This window comes from Mesocricetus auratus, unplaced genomic scaffold (genome assembly GCF_017639785.1).
Source record: "Mesocricetus auratus isolate SY011 unplaced genomic scaffold, BCM_Maur_2.0 Super-Scaffold_100013, whole genome shotgun sequence".
Classification (NCBI taxonomy): Eukaryota; Metazoa; Chordata; class Mammalia; order Rodentia; family Cricetidae; genus Mesocricetus; species Mesocricetus auratus.
Window position 1 is genome coordinate 83,383,509 of NW_024429196.1, and position 25,394 is coordinate 83,408,902.

Sequence of the window (25,394 nt, forward strand, 5' to 3'; positions counted from 1 at the left end):
TACAGGACCTGGTACCTTCCATTGTATGTGGGTGTTATATGGGTATGAGGGTATTTATTCAGCAGGGACTAATATTATTGGACAGCAGCAAGAGTAATAGCCATCATGTCCTGTTTAAAACTCTATCTGGGATGGGGGTGGTTGTCCATTTGTACCTGATATATAATGCTTTATGTGTTTTTGTAGGAGTGATAGTGTCCAGCAGATTATACCTGGACATTTATATCTGTTATCCAGTAGGACTTGATAAACAGTCCATGTGGGAGAAGCTGCAGATGGGACTGTCCAGCAAGATCTATTATGTAGCATTGTATTTTTTGACAATGTGGGGGATGATGTCTAGCAAGTACAGCTACCCAGCAGTGTTATGGGGGTAATGTGAGATGTCTGCCATCCTGACACCTAGCCATGTTTGTGAGGCTTTGGCAGCAGGCTTGGGGGGAAGGTGTTAGTAAAGTCTAACATTTAGCAGTGTGCTGATCTGGGGCTATAGTCCAGTAAGACCTGACACCTAGATGTGAATATGGAGTAACTGGAGGTGGTGTCCAGCATGGTTTGAAATCTAGCAGTCTATGTTGGGCTGTGATAAGGATGAGGTTACATATCTAAGCCTAACCCTAACCCTAATACTAACACTTTAATTGGTGATTGTAAGGATTCAGACATTATCCTGGCCTACCCCTGTCACCTGGCAGAATGCACTCAGGCAGTACCCTGGTCAGCCTAGGGTTCCATGAGTAAGAGTCTGCAAGCAGGTGCAAAGGACCCCTTTAAAAGACAGACCCCTGCCTACTTATGCTCTCTTGCTTGCTTGCTCTCTCTTGCTCTTTTACTGTTTTTGCTCTCTTCCTTCATCTCTTGCTCTCATGTCCTCTCACTCTCTCTTCTCACCTGTTCACCCCCTCACTCTCGCTTCTCAACCCTCTTCTCTGCTTTCTCTCTCCCCCTTTAATAAACTCCACGTAGTTAATGAATCTCTTGGTTCGTGTTCCATTGCACTAGTAATTTGAGCAAAAGAACAACAGATATGGGGAAGGTTCTAGCAATAAAATGGGTTAGGGCAGGAGGTGTTAAGTAGGGCCTCTTATGTGGGGGTGCTTAGCAAGGCCTGCAATCTAGCAGTTCATGTGGGGTGGAGGATAGTAGAACGTAACAGCAGTGTCTTAGGGGAAACAACAGGGGGTGTGTCCAGAGGAGCCTGATTCTTAACAGTGGTAGCAGAGTGGGGTCTAGCATGATCTTATATTTAGCATTTTATGTGGAATAGAAGGGATGCCCACAGGGGCCTGACACCTGGCAGCACATGTACCACTTGATATACTCTTATATGTGACAGGAATGAGAGAAATGTTAAGTGGAACTTGATAAATTGCAGTGTATTTTGGGTGGCAGCAGATGGTAGGTATCAAGCAGGGCCTGATAATTCACACAAAATGTGGGATGAAGTGGAGGTATTAAGCTGGGACTGAAACATAACAGAGTAGATGATATGAAGGGTGGTAGTGAGGTGCCTATCAAGGCCTGATATCTTAACTTTTATACAGAACACTAGAAGAGTGCCCAGCATGGCATGAAAACTGGCAGAGTATGTGGGGCAGCAATAGGAGAGGGCATGTCCAGAACAATATGAAGTTGTGGGAATCAGGCTCCATCAGGCACATTCCTTTGTAGCCGTATATTGCCATGTTTCAGGCCTTGCTGGAAATCCTCCCCTCTGCTCTGCTTCCCCACATAAGATGCTAGGAATAAACCTCTACTGATTACCCCAACCTTCCACTAATACATTAGTGGATATCAGACCCTGCAGGACACATAAACTTCTAGGTTTTAGGCTGATACACAGAGATTTCAGACCTTGTTGAACACCCTGCAGTTCTAAATACACTATCATGAACCAGGTCCTACTGGACCCCAACTCTCCCCTACATGTTCTAAATGTTGGTCCTGCTGGACACATCCTCCACCACCCACCATCCATAAATGTACCGCTTTTTCAGGCCAGGCAAAGAAACTTCCAAGCTCTGACACCACATACAATGCTAGGTGTTACACACTACTGGACACCTTCCAACCTCATACTCCTAAGGATCAGGGCATGTAACTCTCTGTCACACAACAGCCTCTCTATAGTAAGTATCAAGCCTTACTAGACTTTCAGCTAGAATCCCACATATACTGTTAGGGATTAGGTCCTGATATATCTGACCATGATCGTACATACAATTCTAGAAACCCAGCCTTGCCGGACTTCTAACAAGCATCTGCCAGCCATACTTTGTTAGGGTTTTAGACCATGATGTATTGGGGAAAAGGGAGTCCTTTTGGAATTGAAGCAGCACTGTACTTGGGGCTTCAGAGGGTTACTGTGTATCCAGAGGTCTTATTCCTAGCAATATATTTGATCTGTAATGGTAGATTGGTGGCTCAAAGGGCCTCTTACCTTGTAGTATACATGATGATGTGGTAGACAGGAGTATTCAGAAGGTCTGAATCTAGTATATGTATATGTGAGGTTTTACCAGCAAAGGTCTGTAACTAGCAGTGCATTTCAGTAGGCAGGAGTGGGGGGATGTAAGGTTATCCAATACAGTCTGATATCCAAAGTGTAGTGGTACAGGTACAGTGGTAAATTGCCCAGTAAGGCTTAATATTTAGTTTATATGGGGTGCCAAAAGAGGGGTAGCCTTATAGAATGAAAACCAGCAGTGAATATGGAGCTGCAGTAGTGGAAGGTGTTTCCAGAACATACAAACTCTAGGCATCAGCCCTTGTGAGACACCCACACTCTACATATACTTGAGGCGTCAACTTCTGCTGGATACCATCTCTGCTACATAAAAATTTCTAGGTATCAAGCTCTGTTGCCCCCTAGCCCATATTCCATATATTGCCAGCTATCAGGCCCTGATGGATTCCTGCTACCCAGTTATGGCAGAAGACCCTGATGTGGGATGTCCTGTCCGCCGCAAATATGTGTTGCTTTTATTGGTTGATAAATAAAGTTGATTTGGCCAATAGCCATTCAGAATAGAGTCAGGCAGAAAATCCAAACAGAGATACAGAATGAAAGAAGGCAGAGATGGGAAGACACTATGTAGTCACAGGGGAAGCAAGATGTGAGGTAATAAGCCTTGTGGTAATAGAATAGAATAGAAATGGGTTAATTTAATTGTGAGAGCTAGTCAGAAACATGCCTGAGCCATTGGCCAAACAATTATAATTAATATTAAGCCTCTGAGTAGTTACTCAGGAACTGGTGGGCAGGAGAAAAACCTACATTTACAAAACCCCATTATTTTGGAGACGTAGTACCATAGGATGACCACCAAGAACAGCTGCAGCAGTGGGGTGGAGTCAGCCAGATCTTAGAAGACAAGCTGTGTGTGCTGCAGAGTGGAGGTGGAGAAGTGATTCAAGACCTTTTCGGAGGCCAGGGTGCATGGACTCCAGACATTGAGCATTGTGCTATTTACACTTTTGGAGTTTGGCTTTGCTTTGATTGTTGATTGTATCCTGGTTCTTCCCTCCTGAAGAAACTATTTATTTTTATCTTACAGGAGCCCTCAGTTGACACACCAAATCTTAAAAGACTGGGTTTTAAAAGAGATTGACTATTTTAAAGATATTGAACTACTAATGTGTTTGAATTTGTAAAGACTTGAATTTTTAAAGTTATTTATATTTTTAATGTAAGATTTTGGAGATCGGTTGTGGCTTAATGGTGGTGATAATGTGTTTGTGTGTCAAACTGACAAGAAGTCAGCTGTGCTGGGTGGTTTTATGTTCATGTGACACAGGCTAAAGTCATCTGAAAGGAGGGAACCTCAGTTGAGAAAACGCCTCTATAACATGGGGCTTGTGCAAGCCTGTAGTGCATTTTCTTAATTAGTGGTTGATAGGGGAAGGCCTATCATTGTGGGTAGTGCCATCTTTGGATTGGTGGTGCTGAGTTCTGTAAGAAGCCATGAGGAGAAAGTCAGTAAGCAGCACCCCTCCATGGCCTCTACATTAGATCCTACCTGTAGGTTCCTGCCCTAAGTGAACAGTGATGTGGAGTAAGCCAAATAAACCCTTTCCTCTCCAACTTGTTTTTTGGTCATGGTATTTCATTGCAGCAATAGAAATCCTGACTAACACAGATAGTATCCAGCAGGAAGTCTCCAAAATGTCTTGATTTCTAAGAAGTTTTATATATGGTAGTGAAAGGTGTCTAGCAAGCCATGATAAATTTATATTGGGATTGTCTAGGTGACACTTTATGAAGTGAAGTTTAGAGGGCAACAGATTCCCTGGAGCTGGAGTTGCAGTAGTTGTGAGCCTCCCAATATGAGTGCTGGATGCTGGGAAAACTCTTTCCTCAGCAAGAACAGCAAGCATTGTCTCCAGCCTCCTGTTTTTTGTACCTTTTACCTATTAGGAACAGAAGAGATAATTCTACACCCATAGCAGCATTGTTCATGTATGACTTACATTTGATGGGAGGTTTTCAAGGTACATACCATCTTTTATAGTTTTTTTTTAATTAACTGAAGGATTACTAACTCAGTTATGTTGATAGCTACCCAAAAAAGAACCCAAAGAGCAATGACAGAACTTGTTTTTAAGACATGTAAGTATCCATTGAAAATTTATTATGCATTAAGAAGCTTAACCTAAAAACCAACAGCATAGTAAAAAGATATGTTATATCTGTTCATGGCAGAACAGGCTTCAAAATATATTTTCCTTTAAATGTATTCAGTCAGTACACAATCCTTTATAAAAGTTGTATATATTTTTTTCTGCCTATGCCTTCATTATTTATAAATACAAGATTTACACAGCACCCCCATCAAAAAATTAAAATCCTTACAAATATCTACATGTTTTCATACCTATAAAACTTTCAGGAGTGCTTTGTTAAAGACAGACCCCAGTTAGTGGTCCATTTATTTACTGTGCAGCAAAATATAAAATCTGTAAAGTTTTCTTTGTCCATAAAACATCTCAAAAATTAGCAAGATACTTATCATGAAACTGAGCTTCATTAACCCTCATTTTTTTTAAAGGAATTTGATGTATGCATTCCCATGAGGTTCTAAATTCAGAGAAAAAGACTGAGACACAGACTATTGAAAACTAACACATTCTACATTAACAGTTAAGGCAGGAGTATGGTGAGGAAAACAGAAGTAGGAGATAGGAGATATGGGAAGGAGCATCCACTGCTATCTGTTACTCTCATCCCCTTTTAGGAATGTTCAAATTGTTTAAAAAAAAAACACAAAACTTTTCTTGAAGTATACTCTGATTTCTTTGTTACCACTAGAATGCTTCATGGTTGGCTGTTTTGCTTTGAGATAGGATCTTACTATGTTGCCAAGGCTAGCCTCAAAACTTGCAATCCTCCTGCTATAATCTGTAAGTAGCTGGGCTATAGGCTTGATTTTTTTTCTTCTTCTGTAAAATCACTTTGCATATCAAGAATCTGATCTGCTTGTTCAGCATGATTTGAATTTCCTAAGAAAGATTTCCTTTATTTAATAAAGGTGATCATTGACCAACACTAAGGTTCATTTTCAAGAAGCTCAAGAAGTAAAGAAAATAAAGGGTAAGTAAAAGTAGGTTTTCATTCAACCTTTGGATAAAGTCAGTAGATCCCTGATACCAAGTGACTCTTAAGAATGGCCACTCATCAACACCTATGAACTAAGGAATAACTCACAGAAAGAGAAGAAAAGAAGGCAGTTCCACACTATCTACGAAAAAGGGTACAGGAAAATTGCTGTCACTCTTATTCCAGTTACTGAAGGAAAGACCTTTCCTAACAGACATGATTTTTCTATTAAAGTTTTAAAGTCTAGATTCCAAATAACCTTGAGAGTTTCATATTATTTCTATTAAACATTTTCAGTCTTTCTTAGAATATATAAAAAGGAAGGAAAAGAATGTGAGTAAAGAACAGAAAGAGGCAGAAGAGTGAAGGGCAGAGGCATGAGAAAAGTAACTTATTTAACTTGGCCCAAAAGATGCTGCTAGCATTGCCCCTCCAGCACCATGAAGTCTCCAGGTGGTGCAGCTTCCTCCATGGCTTTCAGAGATGGTGTCTGCAGAACCTCCTTTAGTGCTGGGTTATAGTTCAGTGCTTTGATTTCCAGGCTCTTCAAAGGAGAGCTCCCAGATGCTGCTGTCTTGCAGTAATGGCTCAATGTCCTCATCATTGCCCCGTTCAGGGGGGATGGTTGGGCTGCCACTGATGCTGTTGTTATGCTTTTGAACTCCACTGTTTTTACGGTATTCAGGGATGAATAAGGCAACCAGAAAAGACATAAGAACTATACATGCTCCAAATAAAAATGGCGGGCCTGGGATGAAAGCTCCCTGATGGATAAAAAAAAAAAAAAAAACAAAAAGCAAATGAAGACAGAAGTTTGGTTAAGTTTTGTTTTGTTTTCTTTTTTAAAGAAGAGTTTTTTGCTATTTAGTCCAGAGTGACCTTGACATCACAACCCTTATGCTAGCAGGATCATATGCATACATTACTATAACAGCATGATTAGGCTCTTTTTTTTTTTTTTTTTGGTTTTTACGAGACAGGGTTTCTCTGTATTGTTTCGGAGGCTATGGGTCCAGCCTGGCCTCGAATGCACAAAGATCCGCCTGCCTCTGCCTCCCGAGTGCTGGGATTAAAGGCGTGCGCCACCACCGCCCGGCTGATTAGGCTCTTTTTTAAAACTCCAAGCTAGTTTTGAATGATTTTTTAAAAAGCCACTATATAGTTAATTGTTTTTTAATAAGTCTGTATTTCATTAATCAAGGCAAATTCTAATAGAATTTAGTGTTTGGAAAACACCTCAGGGCAACTAATCACTGCTTTTTATATCATTCCTAATTAAAGAAGTAACCTATAAACTTACAAAAGCAGCAATTTTCTGTAATTGTTAATATTCAGGCATCTGTACTGCTCTGTCCTTGGGGCTCTGACAGGATACACCCTCAGCTGCAGCCACTAAGAGCACCAACTGTGCAAATTCACTATATTCCTTTTTAAAGGGGCCTTCCCCCTCCCTTCCTCCCTCCCATCTCTCTGTCTCTCTGTCTCTCTTCTTCTCTGCTTATCTGTCTCTCTCTTCTCTTTTGCTGCTCCTTTCTCCAGAGGCTAATTCCTCCTCCTACCCTGCCTTTTCCCATTCCCTTTCCTCTCCACGTGAGCTCTGTCGCATGGCATCTTTCTCTCACATGCCAGTTATTAAAATTACAACAGTAATCTCATTTTGTGACCTTAGATCATGCATTTCCACATATGAATATTAATAATTTTAGGTTTGTACAGAACTCCATATTAAATGTTTCTCTTTTTTAAAAATGGAAGCAATATTTAGCATTTTTTAAAGACAGGGTCTGTTGTATCCCAGGCTAGCCTCAAACTTATGTAGCCAAGTTTGAACTTAAGATCTCCTGCCTTTATCTTCTGATTGCTAGAATTACAAGCATACGCAATCACACTTTTGAGTTTTGTACATTTTAGGTAAGCACCTACCAACTGAGCTATCTCCCAAGTCCCTTTAGTTACATTTTTAAGTAATTTCATATCTTACCTATGTTAAACATAGTCAGATAATAGCATACTATTCATAGTAATTATGTAAGTGAAAAAAGAACCTAAATAGGTACAGATACAACATTTTTCATCTAAGACATTAAAATCTGTTCTGAACCCTTACTGATACCAAGCAATGAACACAGAATTTTCTGCTGTCAAATACAACGATAATAAATAAATAGGAATCTAAAACTAGAAGATTATGCTATAATCAAACACAACCATTATTATAACACAGATCACCAAGTTACCTGTAGGGGATCATCATCAGAATTCAATTCTGGGCCCAACTCGTTCAGTTCAACATGGAACATGTAGAATATGAAGCCATACAGTGCTGGTCCTAGGCCATTGCATAGCCCTCGTATTCCTGTTACGATCCCCTGAGCAACCCCTAAACCACAACAATGAGAAGGAAGTCAGTCTTCTCAGAAATGTGCCTGAATATACAGAGCTTATCTAGTTCTCTCCATCACATTATGATACACAGCTTTGGCTGTACTGAGTCATCATAGTTCATAGGCTAATTATCTTATAGCATCTATTACAGTCATTAGAACTCATTGTGATATTTTCACTCATTATACAAATGATTTCTTGGTAGTACTATGTCTATTTAATAGTTCTCTCTGTGCTAAAGTCTATAAGGAGAAAAAAATGAATTCAGTTTCTGAAAACCTTTTGGACTAGATCTACTATTTAATGAGAAATAAGAAAATGTCAATTATTATTTCCTTATCAGGTAATTTCATTTTTTCTATGGATTAAGACATGGCTCATTTAATTATTCATGTACAATAAAAATATGTCCCCCATTCAGACATCCTTGGTCACATGTGAATAAATACAAGAAGCTCCCCCTGGCCTTGGGTTGCCATCTGCACCTTCCATCTCATGCAGATGTCTACTCAAAAACTCTGGAAGCACCAATTTCTATATAGCTCAACTTTCTAATATGATAAGCAAAACATATGAAATGGATATTTCTGTAAGTCAAAAACAGGCAAGTATAATAGTATCCATACTTAGCTGAGATACTGCAGTTAATGGTGACACTAGAAAGGGAGTCACTTAAGTCCCTAAATCTAAAAATGGATATATACTGCAGCAAAACACTATGTGGGAAAATAGGTATAATGATAATGAATAAACTATCTTTTTAAAATGTATTTTTTGTCAAAATTTTTAAAAGTCTTTTTAAGAATTAAAAAAAATTCCCTTTAGGGATAGAGGTATAGCCTACTAAATCCTAGGAATTGGATTTGATATTGGCAACAAACTAAACTAAACCAAACCACTAGGACATTTGTGTTGTTTTATGCACAGGCGCGCACCCATGCATGCACGCACATACACACACACACACACACACACACACACACACACACACACCTTCCATTTTCCTGTAACACAAATGAATATTGCAATGAAATAAAAATAAAAAACTATCAATGAGATGAAAATCTCCCGCTTCTTTACTATAGTAGAAGATAGAGAAAAAAGGATTAATTTTGGCATCAGAAAAGGCTGAAAAAGAATCAGGCATTGGAAAGAATAAAGTCTGCTTTTTGCACTGCAGTTCTAACTTACTTCCTATCTCCCTATATCCAATTACTAACAACCAAAGTTTTCTTCATCTCTCCAAAGATCCATTTCTTAAACTAAGCTCCTGAGACTGAATTATTTCAGGTTAACTTTTAGTGACTAAGTGGATATTACATTGCTAATTTGCTTTTATTATTTAATAGAAATCTGTTGAAATAAGACTATAAACTTGTTAATTCTGATGGCACTATGTAATCAGAATTGAGACTAGAAGTGGATCTTTTCTATTTCTAACTATTATTAATAACCTGAATGGCTGAGTCTAGATTGCTCAAGTGTGAGTGTGAACGAGGAGAAAAGTAGGACTTCTGTATTTGATAAAATAAGCAGGTATGCTCCTATAGCAGGGGCCCACTGCTAATAGTTGTTCTTGTTACAGAGAATAAAGAATTTCATACTTCAGGTTCCAGCTGAAGGAACAAAATGCAAGGGGTACAAATCTCACCTTGTTGATCTGACTCCGCATTCCGAGAGATGAGGGCACTGACTGCGGGGAATGTAATGCTGGACATGGCAGCCACAGTTCCTGCTGCCCACATCATCCTGAAAAGATTAAGGAAGGCTGCAGTAAGCCTTTAAGGTACTTTTGATCAATATGGTCAGTGGTAACAGTGCAAATGCTTTGTATTTCCTCATGTTCCATTTTATTTATTTTTCCCTCCTTAAAAGTGGATTTCCTGGACAAGGCACAGTTTTCTCGGTAATTCCAGAAATCTCAGTATCCAAAAGGCTCAAAAAGTAGCAATATGAGTTCAAGGCTAGTCTGGACTACAATGTAAGTCTCTGTGTGAAAGAATTTATACTACTAAGACTGATCACAGACTGGGATGCAGATCAGAGAATATTTTATTTCCTTATTCCTCTCAAAATCTCTTCTCCCAGGTTGCCCCACTGTCATTTCCAAGTGTATCCTCAAGTTCTAGAAAGGATGTCTATTTTTTTAACTTGTTTTAAATAAACACCACCTCTCCATCTGCCCCCTTCACTGACTTTCTACATTTCTTGAAAATTCATCTTTCACAATTGCCCTTGGGCTGTGTGATCTGTCAGGCTTGATAGAACTGTTTGTTACCAAATGAATGAACAAAGACTGTTTGCTTCAGAACTTTTTTCAGTGGAAAAAAAAAAAAGGTTTATGCGTGAGTCACAGCAATATATGGCCCACTGATCTATATACTTCCTTGGGGGGTGGTCTTTATTGACAATCAAAAATCTTATTATCAAAGTCTTTTTAACATTTAAAGTGATTTGACTAGACTAGTTAGATACTGAACCAGAGTTCACAAGACCCCCACCCCCAAAAAACATCAACCTGGTTAATCTTTGGCAAAATGTAACATGGAACAAATGGTTCAAATGAAACAAAATTTAGACTTTCATATATCTGCTTCTCAACTAATCTCTAACCAATAAAGCATTCTAGTAGCTCCATTTATGAATGCAAATGAGGACTAATTCATGTCTAAAATGGAGACTGAGATTGAAGTATTTGGCAATAAAATACATAATGACACTTGCCATTCAAGAAAATGGAACTCAGAACTTTGTGTTCCTTTTTATCAACAGATCTTGAAGCTAAAATATGAATATTTAAAAGAAAATTGATTCAGGATACTCACATGATTTTGGAGGAGATACTAGTGTTTACCAACTTGTTTATTTTATGATAGTTATATTACTACCTAAGTATATCAGCAAAGCATACTGTAATCTGTTGATATTCAAAGTCTTTTTGCTTTGATTATATGTCATATCCTGAAAGTGGGTAAATGTATTTAAGAAGCAGAAGTAGGGAGAATACAAGATTGTAGTACTCAGCTCTAAATGGGGCATCTATATCACACCTTTCCTTCCCACAAGGCACAGGGATCATCCAAAAAAAGGTAAATTGAAAGACTTTAACAGCCAGAAGTAGTGGACATGCTCAGTGAAAGAGCATTTGCTAGATGTGACAGCACTGTTGCACACATGAACTCACAGCAAGACCTGAACAAGATCCAGCCAGACAAAATACCAGCATGAATGGAGGAGGGGCTCATGAAGAAAAGAGGTGGGAAATTTCAGTTTTTTTTCAGGGATGTAGCCCCTGAGAGGCTGCTATGCACGCTCCAGTAGATGTCCTATATCTCTCTGCATATACAAATAGTACCAAGTGGACACAGTGAGTTTTAAAACAAAAGATCACATGAAGTTAGGGAAAAGTGGTGGTGGACACAGGGGAAAAAGTAAAACAGAGGAAATGGGGAATATACCTGATCAAAATATATATACATATATGATATTCTCAAAAGCCAGACAGGGTGCCTCAAACCTATAATACCAGCATCCAGGAGGCCTACGTAGGAGAACTGCTCCAAGTTTGAGGCCAGTCTGGGCTATAATTTTTGATTATTTCAAAAAACAAACACAAACCCACCTACCCTCAAGAAGAGAGAAATGAGGGAGAGTGTATATGGGAGAGGAGGAGATCAAGAGTGCAAAAGAACTTTATTGGAGGGCTGGTGGATGACAACATACATTCAATTAAGTAATGACTCCAGATTTAGTGATTTCTTTACAAGTTATCTTGAATCTTCTTAGTTCCAATCCTGCCCAAGGGTGAGATGCTGAATATATCAAATGAGCAAAATAATTGTTCTTTTAACATAATCAAATAGCCTTAGCTCCTTTAAGGCTCGTCACATCTGTTAATATTCACAGCTTTTGATAATATGTGAATTAGAGGAGGCTTACCAGGCCTGAGAGCCAAAACCATACCAGGCAAGTTGGAGCATCTGGAAACCCAAGCCAAGGAGGACAGTATTTTTATTCCCCAGTGAACTCATCAATTTGCTAAGGAAGACTGTCTGTAAAGGAAAGAAGACAATCCTGAGAAGCCATATGAGCACACATGAATTTGATCACAAACTCAAATTAAGAGCATAAGCTCTTTAAGTGAAGTCCACTCACTGAAAACCAAGGCTTCCCCCCCTTTTTATTTCGCTTTTTATATAGTACTCTCAGTTCCCTCTCCCTTCCCTCCTCCCCCAGCCCCCAACCCTCCCAATCCCTCACCCTACCCCATCCTCCCTCCGCTCCCCAGGGAGGGTAAGGGCTTCCATGAGGGATTTTCAGGGTCTGTCATATCATTCTGGGCAGGGCCTAGGTCCTCCCCGATGTGTCCATGCTGAGAGAGCATCCCTCCATGTGGAATGGGCTCCCAGAGTCTATTTGTATGCCAGGAATAAATAGTGCTCTACTCTCCAAGGTCCCACAGATTGCTGAGGCCTCTTCTCTGACACCCAGGTTGGTGGGGGGTGTCTGGATCAGTCCCATGCTAGCCTCTCAGTCATCAGTCTGGGGTTCATGTGTTCCCCTTTGTTTAGGTCAGGGCCTCTGTGGGTTTCGACAGCCTGATCTTGATTCCTTTGATTTTTTAAGGGCACATGTGTTTGTTTATAACTCCCAAGGGCAGGTAGTGGTGATAACTCTTCAGGAGTGGAGTTCAAGGGCTCTAGTGCTGACCTATTTGACCTCCTTCCTGAGAAGCCTATCTAACTGGTGCTCTGCAACTATGCACCCCCCCCACCACCACACACACAAAATACAGCTACACTTCAGTTATGACTGAGAGGGTTACACCTTAGGCTTCTTTGGAGAAATGTCAACAAATACTGTTCAGCAGAATCCCCACACCTTTAAATGTTCAGCAAGGGTTATTACTCATTCATAGTTAACAATTTCACAAAATCAAGAATGATATGAGCTCTGTTTTTAATAAATATATATTCTGTTAAATACAACTTGTGGGGACAGTATGAAAAGGAAGATAAGGACACCTATGGGCAAACAGCTAGGATTAATGTAAAAAAATTTAAATCATAATCTACTTGGAAGCTTAACATAATTTGCATATGCTAATGCAGCTAAAACAAAACCAGCAAGGAACAGGCTTTGCTTCTATGTATCCCTTCCCAGACTTCTCATTTCCACTACAGAAAGTTAATCACAGAAGAACATTAACTTGGCCTAGAGGGAATGGCCTCTGGGCAGTCCACATAAACAGCAGTGAATGTCCCTGAAGCACAGCAGGGCATACACCTTTGCCTTTCTGGACTGACAGTTATAGTAGATTGGAAAGTATTTACTGCTATTCACTTACTACATATATTCTAATGTGCTGATTCTTATTTGTTTAGTCCTGGATACACCAGGATCTAGAAGACATTTATTTCTAATTAATTTTCACCACAAGGAAACAGTGAAATACATTCTGCTGGTTTATTCTGCAGTATCTGGTTATTTCATTTTTCCTTTAAATTAGTTTTTATAACTATTTCTTATGTGTGTGCACACATGCCCCAGCATGTATTTGGAGGTCAGAGGACAACTTGCAGGAGTCAGTTTTCTCCTTCTACCATGTGGGTTCCAGGAACTGAACTCAAGTCATTGTTTGGCAACAAGCATCTCTTATGGAGTCATTTCGCCACCCCCTTAACTCAGTTGTTTTGGAAGTAAGTAAGAAGAATGGATCCAGCACAAATTACAAATAACATCCTAATGAAATTTGTATAAAGTTCTACTGCATCCTGAGGACTTTAATATTTTATGTGCAACCAGTTCAGTAAGTTGTGTCCCTGTCAGCTTCCTGAATTTGGTGAGGAACTCTTTTGTCATTTTAACCTAAAGTTGTAAAAAATACTCACCTGAGCCACAATGGACAGAATTCCTACCATAGCTATGAATGCTACAATTTTCACAGATCCAAAACCTATGACCTGTAGAAATGAAAAAGGCAAACAAAAAGATCACTTTTGTAATAGAGATATAAAAGATTTAATTAACAAATGATTTTCCCTGTTAAAACTGACAAGAAAAATAGCTTAGGAAGGTTCACAAAAGCAATAGAAATAGAAATTGAAATTAGAGCAGTGACAGAGCTCTAACTAATTAAACCTTAATTTTATCTAAATTTGACATAAAATAATTATAAGTAGGCACAAATTGTGAATTTTCTTGAAAATTATATTATGTCTATTTTTATAGCATTTCCTCTCTTAGTCTATCCCAGTGTGGAGACAATGGAACATACAATAAAGAGAGTATAAAAGAAAGTGATTTGACTTTTAATGTTGCCAAGGAAGAACTGGACTATCAGCTCTTGAGTCTGGTTGTATTTTAAAATTATGTGAGCAACAGAGAAAAGGAAAGGAGAGAAAAGAGAACAATAGGATGCCAGAACCCACTGAAGACCAATTACGTTAGACTCTGAAGTATGATCCAGAGATGGGTGTGCTGTAAAAGCTCCCATATACTTCTACTAAGTAAACAACCAAGTCTGGTTAGTAATTGACCTCTAAACCTCCAGCTGTAACAGTAACTAACTATGAAATGACTAATAATTTTAAAAAGGATACATTACTTTGTTTTCTACTGAAATTCTATAAAATATAGGAAAACACACCAAAAATAACTTCATATATATAGTCTTCTTACTTCACAAGTGACGATCTTCCTCCAAATCACAATTAAATAATAAAAATACTAGGGCTAGAACCTCTGGCTCTTCTACTACAAAATATGGAACTGACAGGCTAACTCTTGCCTATAATTTCAGCATTTAGGGAGGTATTTATCAGCTTTACACATTACTGCTAAAGCATGGAAGCAATACCAAGAGTGGACTTATTACAAACTATAGACTGAGTGGTGCTTATATATAAAAGTACATAGGCTCATAAATCATACCAAATGAGCCTCTTTGGTACCAGTTGTGTACCCTTCCGAGAAAGAGATATGATAGCTCTATATCAATTTGGTTTAATCTAAATCCTATTTTAGACTAGGGTCTCAGGGCCAGACTGGGTGGTGGAAGGCTTTAATCCTAGCATTCAGGAGACAAAGGTAGGTCAATTTCTGTGACTTTGAGGTTAGCCTGCTCTACAGTAAATTCTAGGCCAACTAACCAGATACACATACACAAAAGCCTCAGAATTTTGTTTCTGATAATTCTCTCTTTTAAAGGAACTATTCCACAGTAGATGTCTCAACATGTTCTTAAATTCTGGCTATATGCAACACTCCTGTTGCAGTAAGAAGCTAGGCATGGTTATACACACCTGTAGTTCCAATTATTTATGGGGCCATCACTAAAGTCATCATTTGATTATAGGTCCCTGCTTTGTAAAGTTTCTAGAAGCAAGTTCATATTTACTTTTTCTATAGTGGTTTCCCCAAACTATCTTAGACAAATCTCAATCTTTGATATCATACATGTTAAAGACTACTAGGAACTTACTACTCACCTGCCTGAGATAGAGAAAAAAGCTTGAATACTGTCCAGCTTCAGGGAGGTATGAGAGAAACACTGTAATGCAGATGAGTAAGACCGTAGAATCTTTTCCAACTTTCTTTAATGACTGGAAATAAGCAGAAAGCAAAATCACAAATGTCAGTGTTTTTGTGATACTGACTTTACTATTTTCATATCTCTCCTTCAAGAGATCCTGAACACCACATAAACATGTCCAGAAAAAATATTTCTACAGAACTCTCTAAGAAAAATCGATTCTTTCTCTAGATTTGTAAAGTAATTTCTTTTTAAGAGATTTTAATTACAAGGTTTTCTTTTTCTGACATAAGGTCTCATGTAGCCAAGGTTGGTCTCAAACTCGATATGGAGCTGAGGATGAATCTGATATTCTGATCTTCCTTTCTGCTTCTTCCATAGTTCTCATTATATATAAATTCACTCTATTCTTCAAACTGATGATAGTCAAGTTGCCTGAAACCAGGAAGACAACTGATAGGTTCGAAAACTTTTATTTGAATAGGAGTGACAAGTGTCACAGAACTTTTAGGTCACCATCCATAAACTTTACATAATCAATACCCGAAACAACTAACATCTACCTGAAACCTTGCCATACAAGTAGACCAGTTAACTTACACATGTTAACTGGAGTCCTTACAGTTGCCCTGAAAAATAAGTCACAGCAGTTCTATTTTATAGAAGTTTCTTTACTAGATGTAACTTGATCACTCACTACAAGGCAAAAACTAAAAAAAAACTAAAATAAATAAATAAATAACTTGCAGGTTTCTAGCCAATTCCTGAGTCCTTCCCCAAACTCCTCTCTTACCACCTGACAATATAACTAACACAGAAGAGGAACAGGCCAGATTTTCAGGAAGTACTCTGAATGATCATTTTAGAAAATAATTTCAAGGGGCTGGAGAAATTGTTTAGTTGGTCAAGTGCCTGCTGTATAAACATAAGGAGTCAAGTTTGATTTGCATCACCTACATTATGGTGCATGCCTATAACTCTAGCAATGGGAAGGAGGATCCTTGGAACTTGTTGGCTGGGTAGTCTTGCTACACTGATGAGGTCTGGTTCAGCAGGAACCCTAATTCAAAAATTAAAGCCAACTGTGATAGAGGAAGACATCAGACATCTACCACTGGCCTACACAAGCTCACACAATGTGGTTTACAATTGTACAAAAAAAAAAAAAAAGTAGTCGTGGAAGGGAGAGAGGTAGAAAAACTTTTCTAGCACTATTTCTTGTTAGTGTGATAACTATCTTCATTCATTTTATTAAATGATAAAAACAAACATGTTCTTGAGGGTAAAATTTTGTCTCTTATGATTTACACGACTTAGTTATATATTTCTCAGGCTCTCAGTCACTTAGTTGTGATTAAAGTTTCTATTTTTACCATAAAAGAAATGAATCAACAATTGTTGGAATCCTTGAGCTGTGTATCTATAGTCTTATTTTCTTAGCAAAAATAAATATATAGGAAGTAAATCTTTTCATGTCTTAATTTACCGCAAAAGGGTCTGCTTGTTTCCAAGAAATCTGAGCTCCCCAGGAAGCAGGTCTAATTTTCTCTGGTAAAGATTCTGGAACTGCCACCAAAATGAAGCAGATGTCTAGGAGTGCCACCACTGTGGCTACCAAAACAACAAGGCTGTCTCCATAATTTGCAGAGAGATATGTTCCAATGGCTGGGCTGCTAACCAGACTAGCTGCAAAGGTGGCTGAGACCTATGGGAAAAAGCAGAGTCATTTAGGTGCCTAAATATGAACATCAGTGGAGACAGCATGCTCTTTCCAAGTCCTACCTGTTGCCGGTATACAGCTATAACTATTCTCTCCTTTTTGCTTTTCTGTTTTTAAGATGAGTATTTTACTTGACTGGACGCCTGGTACTCACAAGGGTGAGAACAGGAACTGGAGGTATGGATGGTTATGAGCAGACCTCTACAACAACAATTGCTCTTAACTGCTCAGCCATTTCTCCAGCCCCCTCTCCTCAACTCAGCAAGACAAATGTGTTGCATCCAAATTTTAAGAAGAAAAGGAAAGTAAATTTGCTTAAAAATGTATTCACCCACTGTTAACTAAGTGGAGATATTCTGGGGGAGCAATAATTATAATATGATATAAATTAATACCGTAGAAGCTTTCCTCATAAAACGTTCTCTGGTTTTGTTTGTTTAATTGGAAAACAGATGTGCAAAGAAAGGTATGTGAACAATTCCTTCAGGGCTGGGATTATATGGCATGGCACTTGCCTAGCAGAAGGCATGGTAGTTCATTCCTCTAATCGCAGTACTTAGGAGGCTGGTGCAGGACTGCTGAGTTCAAGGATAGTTCTAGCCTACATAATAAGACTTTCTCAAACAAAACAAAACAAAAACAAATCTCTGAAGAGCTGATGATGATATCTATAAATTTCTCAGAAACTGTACCTGATTTATCCAAAACCACTATATGTTCCCACATACTCATTTATCTCTTTATGACCATTTCATTAACACTGGGGGGGGGGGGGGCAGGAGGTAGCTGGCTTTAAGAGAAAAGGCTGTAACCAAAATAACATATTAATAAAAATAAAAGAATGGCCGGGCGGTGGTGGCGCACACCTTTAATCCCAGCACTCGGGAGGCAGAGGCAGGCAGATCTCTGTGAGTTCAAGGCCAGGCTGGACCGACAGCCTCCAAAACAATACAGAGAAACCCTGTCTTGTAAAACCAATAAATAAATAAATAAATAAATAAATAAAATAAAAGAATGAAGGCTGGGAATATACAGCCAAAGAACAGGCTGTTTGGCTAGCATACTCAGGAAACTGGGTGTGATTATTAGGACCACTAATATTAACACCCACACAAAAGAAAATAAAAAATGATTTGTGGACAGGTTGAAGCTTTCTGGTTAGAGGCTGTGGTTGGTGAGCCTATTGCACTGCACCTTATGTTCCTCATTTAGAAATAAAATGTAAATATTCATTCTCTAAATTATAAGCAGATTAGAGTACCAAAAACATACTGATAAGTTATTAAAACTAGAAGATCCTGTTAGAAACAAAAGAAATCACATAAGGACTGAGTTAAGAAAATAAAAAACCAAAAACATAAAGACATGAAATTGGAAGGTGGGAAATTCTGTGGGATGAATATGATCAAGATATATTATATACATGTATGAAATTTAAAAAGAATGAGTAAAAATGTTATTTAAAAATAAACACTAGAAATCATTGTATCTGACTCTGATTTCCAGTAAGCCAATAAATGTTTTTTGTGTTGTCTATTATCCCACAACTGAATATAAAAATATAATACATACAAAACTAATGTTATATTAAAAAGCTAAAAATGATAGAAAAACGATTTTTGGAGTGAGGAATAAAGATAGGGAGAATTTTAGTCTGGGAAATAAAAATGCCTGAAGCTGAGTATTTATCAAATATGTGTTGTTGACAGAAATCTTACCATTTTATTTGAAAAAATCCAGACAGCCACATAACTGCATCACAGATTGCAAAGACATGCAAACAGCTATGAAACGGTACTGTATTATCTTCAGTTGCTATGTGAGTGTTAGGATAGATAGCATCCTCAATTGCTATGGAAACAATGTGACAGGCTACTTTATGCTTTAAGAAGAACAATACTTTTGCGTTTTTTAAAAAATTATCTAAACCCACAATTAACAACATTCGCTTAAGACTCTGATGTTGTGAAGTCACCCCATAGATTCATTTACCAGATGCAGCAAGGAATAACCTACCAGTAGCGTAATTCATTGCTATGACCCCCTAAAGAACCTCTTTCTTGGTTTCCTGAAGGAGTTTCAGAAAGGAAAGCATATTTTAATCTAAAGTATAGATATCAAAAGTGTCATTTAGAATTAACACATTCTGGAAATAATCGGCAGTAAATTCTCTGCAAGCTAGATAGACTGTAAGGAATTACTGGCAAAAGTCCTAGGTCTGAGACAAACCCAGTAGCCTACTGTTGATCTACAGGTGCTGATGTGATCACACTTTGAGAAAGAGCTGTGGTGTTCACTCACTGGCTTCTTACTACATCCCATGAGTTAAGCCCTAATCCTAACTGCCATAGAACAATGAGAAACTGAGCTAGAGATTAAGTAATTAGGTGACAGTCACTTCTGGTGATTACCAAGCCCTTTACGTAATTAGCACAGAAGCACTGTAAATTACTTTTCCGCTAAAAGCAAAAAATAAACACTCTGAAAATTCCACTGGAAGGAAAAGATAAATGGGACTGACAGGGTGACTCAGCAGGTAAGGGTCCATGATGCACAGGCTTGGTAATCAGAGTTTGACTCCCATGACATGACAGAAGAAGAGTAGTGACTTCTGAAAATTGTTCTCTAACTGCCACATACAAGCTATGTCAACCTGTAAACACACACACACACACACACACACACACACACACACACACACACACACACACACAGAGTAAGTAAATAAATGCCAAAAAAGGAAAAATGATTAAACTTTTAAGAAACAAAATGTCTAACTGGTCAGACATTATATGATGTATACACATCAAAACCTTATATGAGCCATCTTCCATTAATGTGTACAAGTTTTATGTTTTCACATACCCATTAACATTTTTATAAGGAAATTAGTATATAGACATTTCCCATGCTAGAGAAGATGGAGAAGAAAGCTATACTACTATGAGACATAGAATTCTGGTACTCTTCACATCTCTGATGGCTGACACTTATAGTCCACCTTGAATATTTTTCCTTCTTTGAAGCTTTCCTACTTACTTTTTTCCCTATCCCTGCACAGTACTGCATAAGTGTCTACAATTTGGGATGAAATGTGAGTAATATTCACAGGAGGTGGGAAGGGAAAAAGTGAACAGACAGTAGTCAGAGGGGAAAGAGAAGATTTCTAATTGTAGGTGTTCAAAGCCAACAAAAAATAAAGTGTTTTATGGAACAGTAATAACTTACCTGTATGTTGAAAACTGATCAATGAATGTACTCATTTAATGGAACAGGAATGAGCATTTTATTCTAAGAAGCAGTATTTTAAAGAAAAGGGTACAAGAAAGTAATTATCTGGGTTACTGGTACTTACTCTCTTTTAATCTACAACTCTTTGCTGCCTAGACAGATCACTTCTCTTCTTACAATGTACACATATATCCCAGATGCTGAACATGTGTCTACAACTGCTCATCATTATGAGTATATGCTATCTTATCTCTAAACAATCTGAAAGTACCTTGCAGAAAGATTTCTTAGTTAGAGGCCAGCCAGGGCTACATGATAAATTCTGTCTTAAAAAAAAAAAAAGAGAAAGAAAGAAAAGAAAAGAGATAGAAAGAAAAATTAACTTGCAAAGATGTTGATCTGCTCTGCTGGCCCAAAATGTTTCTGCTGCCATCTTTTTTTTTTAATTACACTTTTTTACTATATATTTAAATTAGGAACAAGCTTGCTTCCCATGTTAGTCCCAGCTCCCTCTCCCTCCCCCTCCACACCTACTCCCCCCACCCCACCCCCACCCAATCCCTACTCCATTCCCTAGGGAGGGTAAGGCCCTCCATGGGTGATCTTTAGAGTCCGTCATTTCTTTCCTGGGATGGCCCAGGCCCTTCGCAAAGTATCCAGATTGAGAAAACATCCCTCATTGTGGGATGGGTCCCCAAAGTCCATTTGTGTGCCAAGGATAAATACTGATCTACTACCCAAAACCCCATAGACTACCTGAGTCTCCTCATTGACACCCACATTCAGGGGGTCTGGATCAGTCCCATGCTGGCCTCTCAGCCATCAGTCTGGGGTCCCAGATCTCCCCCTTGTTCAGGTCCTGCTGCCATCTTTTAATAGTTCTTTCTTCTCCTATATAACTATATTATCATGATTGAGAAAATAAGATGATCTAATGTCAAATTATCAAAAATAAATGTCTCATATTGTTGTTATTTATTCAACAATCATCTGCCAAACGAATAGTCTTTCCCTCCTATAGTGTTATGCCTCAACTGAGTGCCTGAGGTACATTATTGAGCTTTTCACATTTCTTAAATCTACTTATGATATTTAAACATCAATTTCTTGTCAATTTTTAACAGAATGCTATTCATTAATTTAGTTCATATAAAGTCTACAAGCTGGGCATGATGGTGCATACCTGTAATCCTAGTACTCTGGAAGTGGAGGGAGGAGGAACTGAAGTTCAAGGTGATCCTCAGATACTCACTGAGTTTGAACCCAGTCTGTCCTAAAACTCTATCTCAAAATAACAAAGATTTCTAAGACAGGTAAATTGCTACACAACACAATAAACAACTAGTCAATACAATAATATAACCCCAGCACTCAAGAAACTATGAAAGATACTAAGTTTGAAGTCAGTGTGGCCTATGTAAGTTTTTGTTTCAAGACAATCAATCAAACAAAAATTACCATCTTACCCATCCATAAGCAGTACTTCTTTCATGTTCTTGAGTGAAGTCAGCTACATAGGCAAATATTACAGAAAAAGTGACTGAGAAGACTCCAGATACAGAAATCATGCCAAAATACCACCTATAAAAATATTGTTTTAAAAAGAATATGATTAAGAACATTATCTCCTATTAACTGAAAGATTATTTTAATTACTCAAGAGTCTTACAACCAAAGTCAAAGATATCATGTGAATTATAAACTAAAAATAGCTCAAGTCTGTCTGTCTGTCTATCTATCTATCTATAGATAAATTTAAAATTAACTGGAGATTTTTCAATACTGAAAGGAATACATGTTGACCTAAAAATGGCAGAAGAGAAAAAACAGAATGGATGCAATAAGAGTTATAGTTTTAGGTAAAGCTGTAATTCTTTTTCTTTGTTTTGTTTTGGTTTTTGTTTGTTTGTTTGTTTGTTTGTTTGGTTTTTTCGAGACAGGGTTTCTCTGTATAGCCTGTCCTGGAACTCACTCTGTAGACCAGGCTGCCTCTGCCTCCCGAGTGCTGGGATTAAAGGCGTGTGCCACCACTGCCTGGCTGGTAAAGCTGTAATTTTAAAGGTAGCCAATACAATAAAGTTTTAAATTTCCTTTTAAAAAAATCTACACAGAAAGAGAGTATAACAAAAATGTTAATATAATTCAAAAATTTCTATAATATGCATAAATATATTGAAACAACATGCAGCTAAACAACAAAAAGCAGAATGTTACACAACACAAAGTGGAGTTTATTCTATGACATAAAGATTTTTTTTTTTTTTTTTGGTTTTACAAGACAGGGTTTCTCTGTATTGTTTTGGATGCTGTCGGTCCAGCCCGGCCTCGAACTCACAGAGATCTGCCTGCCTCTGCCTCCCGAGTGCTGGGATTAAAGGCGTGCGCCACCACCCAGTTTCATAAAGATATTTTAATATTAGAAAATTACTAAGTAACAATCAGTAACATAATTAATCGTATTAATATTTCTTTAAAATTTTTAAATTTTGTTATTACTGTTATCAGATCTTCTCTCTATATCTATATCTATATCTACATATATATATGTGAATGATGTGTGAGAGATTATACCCATGCATGTAACATCATGTCCTATGCATGTCAGACAAGAGTTGGTTCTCTCCTTCCACTATGGATTCCAGGGATTGAACTCAGGTTCTCATGCTTACATATACAGTGTTTTTACTCACTAAGCCATCTCATGTGTATTGTAACAATTCTTAAGGTGACAAAAACAAAGCAAAACAAAAGAAACAACAACAACAACAACAAAAAACCCTCCCTCCACTTATGCTAAAAGCCATCTAATAACGTCTAATTTAATTCTTGATATAAATACATTCTGAATCTAATCAATAAATCTTTAAAAGTGAAAACCCTTGAATAAAATAGAGATAAAGGGCTAAAGCGATAGCTCAATGATTAATAGCACTGGCTGCTTTTCCAGGACCCAGGCTCAATTCCCAGCACCCATATGGCTGCTCACAATTGTCTGTGACTTCAATCCCAATATGAGAGTGAAGAGTTCAGCAACTCACCATGGACTGATCCTCATCAGTGGGATAGGGAAGCAGGTAAAGAAGACTGTGCCAAGGAGAAAGGGCTTCCTGCCCCACACATCAGAGAGAGCTCCTATGAGTGGAGCACTTAGAAAAGAGAGCAGGCCCTAGAGAACAAACAGAAACAAAGGTTAGATTTAAAATATGATCCCTCTATTACACATAATTCTTCCTTTCTATATGTATTAATTAATGCTGCTTAAATTACTAAAATGTAATTTTAACTTGAATTATGCTGTTTAACATACAGTATTATGTACAGACAAATATTATATAAGCTTGAAGGGCTAAATAGAACTGCTGCCTGGCAGAACAATTAAAGGTTTATATAAGAATTATATATCTGCAGTTTGTCAAGTATATTCACATAAAAATGACCTAAGTCATTTAGAGTATTCACGGGGATTTTTAATGTTAAATTATTTTATGCCTTATACGTATTTGTATTGTATTTTATTCTGACTTACTAGGGATTTCTGGTTTGGGTTCTTATGATTCTTCACACAATTTTTCTTACCTTTACACCTTGAATGAGACCATTCATGAGGAATGTGTGTTGAGGAAATGTTTCATGTAAAACCTATAAAAGCAAACAAACATTAAGACATACTCAAATATAACTTAAGAGTAAGGATTCCTGCCTTTATAACTGGAAGGTTAAACAAGATAAACTGTAAAAAACTATAAAATATTAATGAAATCTCAAAAAACAACAAAAACACTTTAGTCAAAGCTACAGAGTAAAACCTTGTCTCAAACACAAAATAAAACAAAACTCCTTGAAGCCATGAAAAGGCATTAAGATAATAGAACACTAAGGTAAGAACCAGACAAGGTAAGCCCTAGTACTCATAAGTGCTTTTATCATAAAATATTTAGAGCATGGTGCCTGTAAAGTCCAGTGGAAGACATCTGATACCCCGGGGCTGGAGTTCTAAGTTGCAATGTGGGTGCTGGGACTCAAACCCAGATATTTTGAAAGCGCAACAAATGCCTGCAACTGCTGAGCCATCTCTCCAGCTCCTTTAATTATTCTTAGGAAGTAATATACAAAAGTCAATAAATCAGTCAATGTCTCTCTTTCTTCCTCTCCCACCCCTATACACATAGCTATGTTTCACTTTTACAAATAACTATTGAATTAACAGAAGCTGTTGAAAGAGAACTTTCAATAGATTTTCCAGATTCCCCAAACTCCTAAATGAAAGGAAAAGGAATTAAAAAAATAAAAATAGCTATAAGAAAATATTATTAAATATTTAATAATATTAAAATATTATTAAAACTGGTGACAAAAAACTCCCAGATATGTTGCTGTCAATGCTACTAACCTTCGTAGTTGGCCACAAGATAATAAGCACAAGCATAGTCCTCAAATGGGACATTTACAGAATTAAATGGGGTGGAATTCAAACCAAAAGTACTTCAGATTACTTAAGAGGTACTCCAAGCATCAAAAACAAACCAAACTAAAATCCTTTAGTATTCCAGAGGAAACTATGGTGATATTATTTATGATTTATTAAAGCTTGCCTGAGGATTCAGAAAGCAAGGTTACCACAAACCATAGAAGCTAGGCACACACCTTTAATCCCAGCAGCCAGAAATGAGGAGGTGGTAGTACACACACCTTTAATCCTAGGGTTGAGGATTAAGAGGTAAATGGATCTCTCTAAATTGAAGGTCATGCAAGGATATACAAGATTGAATTAGTTTAAAAGAGTAACAGATCACACGCCTTTAATCCCAGCACTAGAGGTGTATAAAAGACAGAAGCAGGGTCTTCAGTATTCAGAAGGAGGCATTCATTCTGTAGTCACGTTGAGGAGAGGCAGCAGTCTGAGGCTTGGTGAAGAGCTCACTCATGGA

General features: G+C 37.8%; 1 protein-coding gene across 2 annotated transcripts in view; it reads right to left on the bottom strand.

The window, feature by feature from the left end:
• Positions 1-4,610: 4,610 nt before the first annotated feature.
• The window catches only part of Mfsd14b (major facilitator superfamily domain containing 14B), a 46,844-nt gene continuing 26,060 nt past the window's right edge, over positions 4,611-25,394 (bottom strand). Inside the window, exons 3-12 of one of the 2 annotated variants that reach the window (XM_005078448.4) lie at positions 24,043-24,105; positions 23,505-23,632; positions 21,933-22,047; positions 17,002-17,220; positions 15,472-15,585; positions 13,873-13,944; positions 11,921-12,033; positions 9,633-9,730; positions 7,834-7,976; positions 4,611-6,360 (exon numbers count right to left, since the gene is read on the bottom strand). In XM_005078448.4, coding sequence (XP_005078505.1) covers positions 6,112-6,360; positions 7,834-7,976; positions 9,633-9,730; positions 11,921-12,033; positions 13,873-13,944; positions 15,472-15,585; positions 17,002-17,220; positions 21,933-22,047; positions 23,505-23,632; positions 24,043-24,105 — 1,314 coding nt within the window. In that variant the 3' untranslated portion in view covers positions 4,611-6,111. The remainder of the gene's footprint in view (positions 6,361-7,833; positions 7,977-9,632; positions 9,731-11,920; positions 12,034-13,872; positions 13,945-15,471; positions 15,586-17,001; positions 17,221-21,932; positions 22,048-23,504; positions 23,633-24,042; positions 24,106-25,394) is intronic. The other variant, XM_021231999.2, reaches the window with a different exon arrangement.